We start from the raw sequence: 12161 nt of genomic DNA, 5'->3' as shown, positions 1-12161 counted from the left end.
GTCATTGAATAAGTTTAAATTTTAAAATTAATATCTATACACTACACAAATTACTTATTAATGATAAATCATCATAATCACTTGAGAACTGTGAGAAAATACTCTCCTAATATAATCGCATCCGTTTCGTTTGTGTTCGACAGTCCACCAAATATGTGCACGTTTTTGTGCATTGAGAAATCTGATTAGCTACGTAATTAACGCTGTCCACAAAGTATAAATATATACAGCGAAAACAGCAGCATGTCTGCATGTCTGCATATCTCGCAATCAAATCTACCTCTCCCCGATAAGACGTGTGTTGTTGTTGGGGGTGTGTATATACAGATTCACACACGTGGATTTGGATATGGACGATTCGGATCATGTGCTCTCATCCTCTACACAGTAGGAACAGAAATCCATTTGTTTGTTTCTCTTGTAGCCGGCAAGACTTTTAGATCATCTTCAACCGAAGATTAGTTTTAATCATTTGGTATTTCAAGAAATTAATATTTTAAAAAACAATAGGGCCATATTTCTTACCATCTCCAACCGAGGGCCAAAGGATCATAGGGCTCGTTTTAGCTCAGTCACAAAAAACTATATCCAACAGAGGGCCAAACATAATTTATTATTTAAAAACTACAACTTAAATTTAAATCCAACGGCTAAGTGACGTCAACTAGCCGTTAGATTTGAATTTTTTTTTGCTATAAATAGGGTGGATATTAGGTTATAATTCACACACATTTGAATTCAATCTATTTCAATTAAATCTCTTTCAATTCAATTCAAGTTTGCAATAAATTCAAACTTTGGATCCTCTTCAGATTCTAACTGGGGATCCTCATCCAATTCCAAATTGAAAGAAAAATGGGCGCAGATGAGACTAGAAGATGAGGAATATGATGAAGAAGATGAAGCATGGCGCAACACACAAAAATAGCATTGAGTAGGCGTTTTTATGTTGTTAAATGTTTTTTTTAAATGTTGTTTTAAGTTTCATGTTGTTAAATATTTTTTTTATGTTATTTAATGTTATTTAATGTTGTTTAATATTGTTTAATATTGTTTAATGTTATGTAATGTTTAATGGTTTAGAAAGGTATAGGAAAAAAAAAAGTAGTTTTTAAAATTTTTAAAACAAATTTTGTAAAAAAAAATAAAAATAATAAAAAATAACGATTAGCTGACTGTTGCATTTGAATTCCAGCCTAGCCCGGAACCGGCTGGCTGGCATTTTTGTCTGATGGGGCCCAAGAGCCCTTTGACCTGGCCCTCTAGACTCTTCTGTTAAAGTTGGCCTTAAGAGCTATGGTTGGCCCTCCATGCTTAAACAAACGTGATCAATTTCACTTCGTTCGTATGCACATATGCATACTAGTTTTGGTAACCTATGGCCTATGGTCTATGGATGGAGAGTCACTAATATAAAATGGGTTGATGTCATCGTAGTTTTTTTTATTTAATCTGGGAATACTTACACATGATAGTACATTATTATTTATGGACATTACATCATGATGGTGGACATTTTCCACGTAAGTTTTTCGAGCAAAATCTACAGTCACTATGACATATCCCGTCATTAGTGTTTCTTTCATCCCGACGTGACAACTAGTTATAGTATGGTATAGCTTAAGGCTTATGATTGAGTAAAATTTGGAGTGTAATCAGGATATACACTTCTTATCATGTGACAAAACGAAATAGAAGAATACTGATGAAGAGGAGGTACACCTCACGTTATATCCAAGAAGAGATTCAAAATCTCGTTTATGTTCACTCTTTTTAAAATAGAGTATAGCAAACATGTCATCGTACTATTAGAACAAGCCTTCACGATAACAATGTAGCCAAACCATGTTCTTGAGACACCATCCATTAAAGTCCAAAATAGCTCAAGCATTTTATATATTAATTGGATCGTTCAGGGAGTAGGATTCTCTCTTCTCTTTTGTTCCTTCTTCTTCCCTCTCTTTCTATTTAAATGGTCATGATTAAGTCACGTTAATATTTTATATTAATTTTTTTTTATAAAAAGAGAAAGAAAAAATAGAAAATGTAAGGAAAAAAAAAAGAATAAAAAAGAAGGAGAAAGACTTCTAATCCTCCTCGTTTCAGAGCATGTGCAATTTTACTGGTTAATAATATGGCAGACAGACCTGGTGCCACAGCAGAAAGTGAATGAACAAAAGCAGAATGCTGACACGAGAGAATAGGACAGACTTGACAATTGAAAGTGCGCTGGCATTGGAACCTCTTGGAAAATTTAGAATTTTGATGGTTAGATGGAGAAAGGAACCACTTGGGGGCATTATTAATGATTAATGATTTGATTAATCAAAGGGTTAGTTATAAACTCATGATAATCTCCTTTCATCTTCAATCATTAACATAGATTCCACGCTTGTTCACACTCGTGGATGCAGCGGTTGCAGGGCGGATGGAAGTAGGGACTAAAGTAGTTATAGGTCATCCGAGTTTGAAAAATATATATCTGAAGATTTTTTGAGGACCTTTCGATTGTTTGGTACGAGTTCTTTTTGTGCCTACTAAATGTTTAATGTAGTGCATGCTGGATATATTTCGACATATTGTGTTGACAGCACTCAACAAGTTCTCTTTATATCACTTATCAGATTGTTTCGGCATATAACGATATTTGTTGACATGTGCATAACAAGTCTACAAAATGAATAAACTAATTTTTTTTCTTTTTTTTTTTAACACGCTTCTCACTCTGTTCCTATTCCAAAACTTGTGTTTAACACTAGAACTCCCAAAATTAAAATCCTGAATCCGCCACTACTTGGTTGTCGCTGTGTCGTCTATCTTTCCCACTAAGCATGTGTTCGTACATGTAATAATATGAGACCTTAAATTGAGACTTTGTCAAAGATTATCTTCAAACAAAGTACCTTTACGATTAGTCGAACCAGACCACAACGCATGGACGAAACTCAGAGACGACCAACATCTAAGTGTTGAAGGCACATTTTATCACTTCACACGTTGAAAGCCCAGATGATGGCGATTCATTCAGTTACTTTCTTCAGTTTTTTGTAGCTGGTTTATATACTTGAGTGAGTGACCAACCTGTAAGGACTGACATACCTTTTTCAGAGCTGATGTCTCTTTGTCCGGTTCAAGAAACGACCGGTGCGGCTTGAATTCCAACCGGTCCTTCCCCCACATTGCTTCCCTCAACTATGGCATGCTTCGAGTCCCAAGCAAATAAAGCCTCATGGACTCGTAAAGGCATGCCTTCAACAAGCTCAACTGCAACAACTCGAAATCCGACATATTTTCTTCGGCGGATTCAATCTCTTTCACCACATTTTCCTCCGCACCTGGTTGGCGGGAAAGCAACCAGAAGAGCCATGTCATGTATTGCCGCTTCCCGCCCGGCCATGATAAAGCTTCCATCGTCACCTCCTCCTCGTGCCCCACCGTTATTAGCCGAGATAGAAGGTCTTCATGAGCTCCACTATCCGTCTCAACTTCTTTTAGCTCTTTCTTCCTCCTCTTGATTATATCCGTTACATAGGCATGAACTTCTTCAATCACAGCTCTAAGTTTTTGCTCCGAACCGACTCCAAGCCACCTCTTAATCATCCAAATTATGAACATGGGAGCTGCTCCGCGCCTTGCGCAAATCTCCAATGCAGTGTCAAAAGCCCTTGCAAGCGGTGGATTTGGCAGAGAGGGATCCAAGCAGCACCGCTCAACACCCAAAAACACCTTACAAATCACATTGAAAGCGAATCTCCATAGCTGCAACTGCTTGGGACAACGAATCCCCTTATAGAAATGCCGATAGACTCTCTCAAAAGTTATATAACGATGATACGAAAATTTACGTTAAACTACGAGGTGAGAATAAGTCTATTAAGAGTCTTACTTTTAAAAGCACCCTCTTTATATTTCTCACGTGAGTAAATCTTTATTTATTCTCGAAGACAAGCTTACATGCATTCTCAATGAGAGATATTATGAGATGTTTTCATGATATTTCAGATTAATAATATTAATATGTTTTGTAAGCATTAAAATCACTTGAGCGGCAAAATTCTCCCAAAATATGAAATCACATGAAAGATCTGATTAGCTACGCAATCAACGGTGGCGACAAAGTAAAAATATATACAGCGAAACCAGCTGCATGTCTGCATCGTGCAATCAAATCTACACCTGCCTTACCCCAATAAGACGTGTGCTATTGTTGGGGTGTATAGAGATTCACACACGTGGATTTGGATATGGACGATTAGGATTATGTGCTCTCGTCCTCCACACAGTAGGAACAGAAATCCTTTTGTTTGGTTCTCTTGTAGCCGGCAAGACTTTTAACAGCTCTGGCTGGCTCTCCATGCTTACGCAAAAACGTGTTCAATTTCACTTCATCCGTACGCACGCATGGTGTATACTAGTTTTGGTACCCTATGCCCTATGGCCTATGGTCAATGGTCTTTGGTCTATGGATGAAGAGCTATTCGCATAAAATGAGTTCCATCACCGTAGTGTTCTGGTTCAATATGTGAATATTTACACATAACAATGCATTATTATTTCTAAACGCGTTCCATACAAATCTTTTTAGCAAAATTTGGGATGTCACAATGATATATCCCTTCATCAAAGTTCCTTTCATCACGAGTAGCTTATGGCTTATGTAACCAAGATATGCATTTTCCCATTACGAGACAGAACGGGATGAAAGAAATACTGATGAGGAGGTACACCTCACTTTACATCCAAGAAGAGACTCCAAATCTCGTATCTATCCACTTCTTTTAGAGAAGAGCAACTCATATAACATACATGTGTATTTAGAACAAGCCGCTACGATAACAATGTACCCCCAAACCATATAAATCCAAACCCTAACCATTTTAAAGTCCAAGAGCTCAGGCATATTATATATTAATTGGATCATTTGAGAGCATGCGGAATTTTAGTGGTTAATAATATGGCAGACAAACCGTCGTGCCATGGAAGAAAATAAAAGACCCAAAGCAGACTGCTGACGAGAGAGAAAAGGACAGGCTTGACGATTGAAAGTGTGCTGGGATTGGAAGCTCTTGGAAAATTTGGAATTTTATGGTTTGATGGAGAAAGGAACCACTTGGGGAGTGGGGAGTGATTAATTATTAATGATTTGATTAATCAAAAGGGATTAGTGATAATCTCCTTTCATCTTCTATCATTAACATTGATTCCACACCTTGTTCACACTCGTGGCTGTCGCTGTTGTCGTCTCTCTTTCCCACTAAGCATGTGAATTTAGACTTAGTCAATGTAATACTTAAAAAAAAACAAAACACACACACACACACACACATATATATATATTATTTTTAAGGAGCAAGAGGGTGAGTTTCAAACCCGAAATGCATGAGTGAAAAGCAACACTATCCACTAAGATATTGGACCATATTGCTTTGATTAATCAAGCATTATCTTCAAAACAAAGTAAGTTTACGATTCGTATTTCTGTCTGATGTCCCTGGATTCAACAGATTAGTCGAACCAGATTTGAGGATCGATCCATGACAACGCATGGCCGAAACTCAGAGACGAACAACAACTAAGTGTTCGAGGAAAACCCCGTAAAGTCTGCATACATTTTATTACTTCACACGTTGAAATCCCTGACCGTGGTAAAACCAGATTCAGTCAGTTACTTTCTTCAGTTTCTTGAACCTGGTTTATAAACTTGAGTGACCAACTCGAACCTGTACCCGATGCCATGAAGTGTTCAGTATCCCTCTCAAGTTCCAAATTTCTTCCACTTTTTCTGGTTGGACATTCGCAGCTGAATCCACCTGCCAGACAACGGCACAGAAGATCATGACAAGTGAAAATTGTAGGCAAGGCAAGGATACAAACATAATACAGTTCCCAGAAGAGTAACGCTCTATACACAATTTTTGTTCACAAAAAAATTAGAGAAATAATCTATTTCGCTACATCATTGATTCGATTTGGTAAAAGCACTATCGAGTCCAGACATGTGAACAAATAATTCTATGTTCAAATGCGCGAATAGAACTTAAGTCATGAACTCCTGAAAAGTCTTACCAAAAGGTCATGTTCAGAGAGTATTTTAGAAATGCAGCCAAGAAGAAAATAAGGGCACGTTTGATATCCTATAGTATTTCTGGGGAGTGATGGTAGGTACACCAACTGTTTAGACCAATTTGCAAACTATGTGATGTGTCACCAATAAAAAATAAGCACATAAATCAACACTTAAAGTAATAATCCAGTCATCAACGATCACGTCATATGGTTTACAAAATATGGTTTAAATAGGCAGTCTCCCTAGCATTACCCTACCGGAGACCAATGCAAACTCATATATACCAACTTTGAAACATGTGATATATATGTTGTATATAATAAGCTTTAGATCCATATAAATTATGTAGCTTTACCGCCCATGTGATTTCTAATGTTATTCTTGTTTATATAAGCATCTAAGAAACTTGTCATAAAGGACAGCTTGCTGTTGGTCTTTATTATTAAGATTATATATGATTCTGTGAGCCAGGATTCTGCTAATTATTTAAAAGAGAGTTTATTGACCTCTGAGAACTCCACCAGAAACATTATGTCATAGTTTTAGTTGGCGATAAGGGCGATGTGGATGGATGGTTTTGGAGATGACCGTCCAACCAGTGATCAAACCCACTTGCAGATTATGGCTTCCAGAAATGGGCTAGTATAAACGTCGAGGCCAAAACTTAGCCAGCCTTTTACTTCATTTATGTCATTTATGATATGGGCTATTTTAGATTGTATGCATCCTATTCACAGAAAATGATTTTCAGGACTAGATATCAACGATGCATATGAGCTTCCTAGTTGAGAAAAATTCATCACGGTAAATAAAGTAATCATACTGCTTTTGCAACAATCTCAGTGTTCTGTTGGACATCAGCCATGGCCTCGAAAAGCACCCATGCCCATTTATCACTGCTTGTGTGCTCTGAAATGTATGGGATGCCCGTTCTCTGATATCGCGAAGCTTCTATCCAGGTTTTGCCACCATCAACAGACACATCTACTCTCTCAATGCCACGGCCACCTCCTGATGCCGCATACCCAGTAATTTTTACCTGTACAATACATGTTTAAAATGATTAAAAATGTGATAAACCATTAAAGGGTAAAGCCCCACGATGTCAATTATTGTGGTGGCATCTCCATGGTCGAGCTTTAGAATATGATAAAAAATAAAGAGGGAGGAATCATATCTTAACAAAAATTCACATCATTTGACAAGGTCGGAGGAAGGGAGTGCAATGCCTTAAATGGTGGAAATGAACCACATAATCATTGTGGTCACTTCATGGTGAGGCAGAACAACATTCAAATCAGAACATATTTTTAATGATTGAGTGCTAGTGAACTGATTAAATTGTGGCAACACTGCAATGATGGAGATGAACGTGCATGCCATAACCCAAGTAAAGGGAAAACATATTAAAGAGAGAGAGAAATGAAATTAGCGTATGAGCTAACCTTTCCAGGCTTTATCGCATTCACATCCTCTAGAGAACATATTGCACACTGTCAATCAGCAAGTCATAAGTTAGTAAAATAGGAATACATAGAAAAACTGTAAGACAAACTGAGTATGAAATGTTACACCTATGATATTCTAAAGGGTTACGACAATTTGTACATACAAAATATAGCACAATAAGCGCCTACTCCAAGTACTCTAGCAGGAGTAGCAAATGTCCATACCTGGACAGGAAAATCCATTTGTGGTCTTCTGGTAGACCAATCAATGTTATCCCAGTTCACCGAGGGAGGAAACATTTTGTAATCTTTTTGCATAAAGAAACCCTACAAGATTGTGATGCATTCGAATCATATAAAACTGTGTGAAGGGAAGAAAGAAAAAATTAATGATCGATAAGAATTAATTGAAGAATCTATTTCTAACCTGACACTCCTCAGCAATCACATTAATAGAGTCAAGCCATTTAACCGATCGGGCACCAATGACACCAGGGACAACCACACGCAATGGATAGCCATGATCCCTGTTAAGAGTCTTTGACACGATCAAAGAATATGAACCCAACATGAATATTTATGAACATCATGTGCCAAAACCTGAATAGCATAACGTTAGGAAAGACGAGCAAAACATCCACTTTGCTAAACTTACCTCTCCATTCATCTCATAAGCAAGTAAAACATCTGCTTCTGGGTTTGTGGCTTGAATTAGAGGGATTGAAGCCTTGTAGGGGCCTCCGTTTTCCTCCTACAATTTAAAGGCATTACTCCAGCAAACAGAATGAGCATACAAGAGAAAAGTCTCAGATGAAAAGTAAATAACCAAGTCCGCACCTTACACTTATCAACGCTTACAAATTCGACATGTTTTCCACCTGATCTTGTGGCACCTGTCAACTTGGGTATTCCGACGAGTTCAAGAACATCAGCTAGTTTTGCACCGCCCCAGACAGCTGTAATAATTTAAAAGAGTTATACCAAAAACATATACTTTAGCTTGGTTATCTCTGACACTGTATCACAGAAAAATATGAGTTGTTAACGCTGAAGTTTATGATACTTCATACTCGACGAGAGAGATTAATGCTGAAATTTATACGCACAAAAAAGAGCAACAAACCATTTCCTATAGCAGAAACATCCCAACCTACTCCCTTGACGGTCCGGGTTTTGCTCATAGCTGTCCTTCTATTACCTGCACACTGTGTAACCCATGTATACACCAATCAAAACCCATCACACCATCACATTTGATTCGAATAACAGCATAATTGCTCCAAACCCAAATGCACAAGCATAACATAATAGCACAACGTACCTGTAACGTGGCAGTCACAAGATACTTGGGAAGCGCCCTGCAAAATTCAACTTCTTTGTAACAAGCAGATACTGATAGGAAAACACGTGTATGGGATTATATTATCATTCCAAAGTGCCAAGAACTCACCTGATATCTTTCATAAAGAACTGTTTGGGATTTTCTATTAATCCGGTGAAGGAAACTGAGTAACTGCTTGGCAAACAGGTTGCAGAATGAGTTAGAATCACTGTCCTAAAAATTTCGGCCTAGGCCCTAAGCGGCTGGCCACTATCCCGATTTGAGGGTTCGTTTGGTGGCTAGGATTGGATTGAATATGATAACTCCTCCTAAAGTGAATGAAGAAACTTAACCCTTCTAATCCGAACACGGGATTGGAAGGGATAAGTTTCCTAGGTGAGTAATCCATTTCTTCCTTCAACACAGTTAAGTACAGTACGTTATCCAATCCAATCCACCAAACAAGGTCGAAAGATATGAGATTGTGAGGGACCTGTGGATGTCGTCGATGAGGGGAATAGGACCGTGATTTCGCTTGTAGAAGAAGTCGACGGGAGTGACGTACGACGAAGCCAGAGCGGAACGCGGCGGCTCCGCATTGAAAGGTTCCTGCAAGTCATTTTTACATTGATTTTTTGAGTTTTCCGATCAATTAATTTTCGTAAAAAATCAAGGAAATGAAATTAAACTGGCCTTGGAATTGATTTGGAGGCTGGGATGTCGAGGTGGCTCCAGCGAGTAATCCGACGGCCCTCGAACGCCCGGCATTCTTCTTCTTCTTCAAACTTTTGCTTACAGAGGAGAGGGAGACGGACACAGAGAATATGATTCTACTGATTTCGCCAAAGATGGCAACCTCCTCAGCTTCTTGGGAATGGTGACGTTGTTGTCGAGCAATAAGATTCTCTCATTTTCTATTCACATCCTCTTCTATTTCCTCCGTACGTATTTAGTAATTAAATCATAACCGTTCAATTAGAATAAGATAAAATGAGAGAGAAATTAAGAGAGTAGAAAATCCCTCTGCTGTTGAGAGAGACTGAGAGAGAGAGAGAGAGAGAGCACTTGTTTGGACTTGGTGGCGTTTGCTGTGTTTGGGCCCGGGGGCCCAATTGGACGGGTAGAACAAGGTACAAAACCGGTTTTTACTTATTTATTTGACGAGGGACCCGCCTCTAAAACCGTTGGCGCCTTCTGTTTCCCAAAGGCAATCTTTGTTGGGTGATGACTGAAATCTAAAACTACAGAGTTCTGATGGTGAACCAAAAAAATTAAGAAGATTATTATTATACCCTTTCAAACATAATAATAAAATAATAATTAAAAAAAAAGGGAAGAAAAGGGATCATTAAAGTAATTTAACACAAATTTGCACCCCATGTCTACTTTTCTTTCCACTTTTTCAAACTTCTTCGATCAACTAATTTGTATTCCATAATTTGACATTAATTAACTTTTATTCTTTACTTTAAATCACACATAGTGTGTGTACTGCTGCATCTAGTGTTAATAAAGAGTAGGAATTAATTTGATTAAAAGGGGTGATCCTACCATTTTTTTATGTGTTGGAAATCTTCGGAATATCCCAAATTAATTTTAGGAAACAATTGGTGCGACAAGAATGACTCGAGTTTTGGATTATAATCAATATTCCAAAAATTCTCAAAATTGATTTGAAATTGTGAGTTATAATCCATGTTTTCAAATCGATTTTGAGAATGTTTACAAGATTCATTAAATTTGAGTGATTCTTGTGACATCCCGTCCCGGAATTATCGGAACCGTACGCGTGAAATTACCATTTTACCCCTAGTTGTTTTGTTATGTTGTTTGGTTGTTTGTGTGGTGTTGGCAAGCATTGGGCCACACACACACACACACACACACTGTCTCACTCACCCTCACCCTCTGGCTCTGTCTCTGTCACTCTCTCTCTCCCGTGTCTCTCTCTTTCCCCTTCTTCTTCACCATATATGTACGGACCAAACCCAAAACCCACCAAATCCTTGCAGATCGAGGGAACCAAGTACACCATCGTGATGGTGAGGCCGAGAGGAGTCTAGTGGTGCCATTTTCAGGTGAGAAACCAGTCGTTTTCACGTCGATCTCGTAAGCTCCGTTTTGAACACTGTTCATGCAAACCTAATCTAGCATGTTTTTGGACATTCTAAGCTTGTAGATGTGTTAGTGAGGTCCCAAGGAGCTTGGGAGTGCTTCGTTGGGTGAATTTGGACGTCGGGAAAGCTTGGTTCAAAGTTGGCCGAACTTGGATCGTTGTTGCAGGTGAGATTCTTTGATTTTTAGGCCTTAAAACTAGTCTAACGTGAATCTACTAGTCCTAAGCTTCATTTTGGTATAAAGAACGTGAAAAATGGTTGAAAAACGAGTGAGAAAACAAAGTTGGAAAATTTTGCAGTTTTCCGGTGCCGGCGGCGGTGGCTCGCCGGAGAAGACAGGGGAATATTCCGTTAGGGTTTAACGGAATATTCCTAACGGACAGTAACGGCGTCAGTCAAGATTAACGGAATATTCCAGGGAATATTCCTGACGGCGTCACTTGACGCCGTCAGCATGCAGGTCACGTGGCCGCGCGTGGGGGCGCGTGGGCCCGTGTCTGTGCTGGCGCGTGGGGGCGCGTGACGTGTCCAAAAATTATTTTAAAAATATGGTTGTGATCGTGAGGTTGTGTAGTTCACGTGGGTATATTCATTTGTCCATTTTGAGCAATGTATGAAAAGTTATTTTGAACGGACGATTATGTGCTCTAAAGTTAACGTTTTTATAGTTAATTCGCATATAGGTGACACGTATCCCGAAGACGAGCGTGCACATTCGAGGCAGGGGGGCTACGACCCTTCTACATATCAGTGAGTGGGCTTTTGTTTTCCGTATATACCTATATACATGTTATTTCCCAGAAATTAGTATAAATGCCTCATTTTACGCTATTAATTTTATATGATTGATGATTATACATGATTAGTGGCATATGAGTTGGTCTATATATTTATTCTTACGTCATTTACATATATGTTGGTGCTGTGGCGGCCTAGGTAAGTGCCAGGTAAGCGTGTTTTACATTCACATTAAATAGTGATTCGAGGTGCTTAGAGAGCTCTTAACCTGCACCCCCGGTGTTAGTGCTCCCTCCCAGAGTAGGGCACAGTCCTTCACGTGTTGTTCACCTCCCGCACCACATGCTCAGCTTGAATCCAAGTTAGGTGCACAGTCCTGTCGTACAGACCACTATAGGTGGTTCCGACTCGTAGGTGACCCGCGATTATTCGCACAGCCTTCACGTGATCGTAGCACTAGAGCGTCATAT

General features: G+C 38.9%; 2 protein-coding genes across 2 annotated transcripts; both read right to left on the bottom strand.

The window, feature by feature from the left end:
- Positions 1-3192: 3192 nt before the first annotated feature.
- LOC125474174 (cytochrome P450 94B1-like) lies at positions 3193-4356 on the bottom strand. Its single transcript, XM_048577615.1, has 2 exons — positions 4282-4356; positions 3193-3765 (listed from the first exon to the last, which is right to left on the bottom strand). Exons 1-2 carry the CDS (start codon positions 4354-4356, stop codon positions 3193-3195), a joined length of 648 nt encoding a protein of 215 aa, XP_048433572.1.
- A 1024-nt stretch (positions 4357-5380) lies between these two features.
- On the bottom strand, positions 5381-9713 carry LOC125474266 (sulfite oxidase). The gene is made up of 12 exons (XM_048577743.1): positions 9530-9713; positions 9330-9445; positions 8966-9028; positions 8837-8873; positions 8639-8720; positions 8353-8471; positions 8171-8266; positions 7943-8053; positions 7741-7842; positions 7513-7560; positions 6891-7106; positions 5381-5810 (listed from the first exon to the last, which is right to left on the bottom strand). Exons 1-12 carry the CDS (start codon positions 9602-9604, stop codon positions 5694-5696), a joined length of 1182 nt encoding a protein of 393 aa, XP_048433700.1. The 5' UTR covers positions 9605-9713; the 3' UTR covers positions 5381-5693.
- Positions 9714-12161: the final 2448 nt, after the last annotated feature.

This window comes from the organism of the source record quoted next, unplaced genomic scaffold, assembly GCF_019419815.1.
Source record: "Pyrus x bretschneideri cultivar Hongxiangsu unplaced genomic scaffold, Pyrus_bretschneideri_v1 Contig12, whole genome shotgun sequence".
NCBI classification, from domain to species: domain Eukaryota; kingdom Viridiplantae; phylum Streptophyta; class Magnoliopsida; order Rosales; family Rosaceae; genus Pyrus; species Pyrus x bretschneideri.
Note: the sequence above shows the minus strand (reverse complement) of the source record. Positions and strands in the feature narration are given on the sequence as shown.

What these genes read in the sequence shown, in the direction of transcription:
- LOC125474174 (XM_048577615.1), bottom strand. Translation starts at nt 4,356, where the DNA reads ATGGAGAGCCAGCCAGAGCTGTTAAAAGTCTTGCCGGCTACAAGAGAA. An exon ending in AAAGGATTTCTGTTCCTACT is followed by an intron (nt 3,766 to 4,281) that starts GTGTGGAGGACG and finishes TGTCCCAAGCAG; the next exon opens with TTGCAGCTATGGAGATTCGC.
- LOC125474266 (XM_048577743.1), bottom strand. Translation starts at nt 9,604, where the DNA reads ATGCCGGGCGTTCGAGGGCCGTCGGATTACTCGCTGGAGCCACCTCGA. An exon ending in TAAGCGTTGATAAGTGTAAG is followed by an intron (nt 8,267 to 8,352) that starts GTGCGGACTTGG and finishes TTTAAATTGTAG; the next exon opens with GAGGAAAACGGAGGCCCCTA. An exon ending in TGATTGCTGAGGAGTGTCAG is followed by an intron (nt 7,843 to 7,942) that starts GTTAGAAATAGA and finishes ACAATCTTGTAG; the next exon opens with GGTTTCTTTATGCAAAAAGA.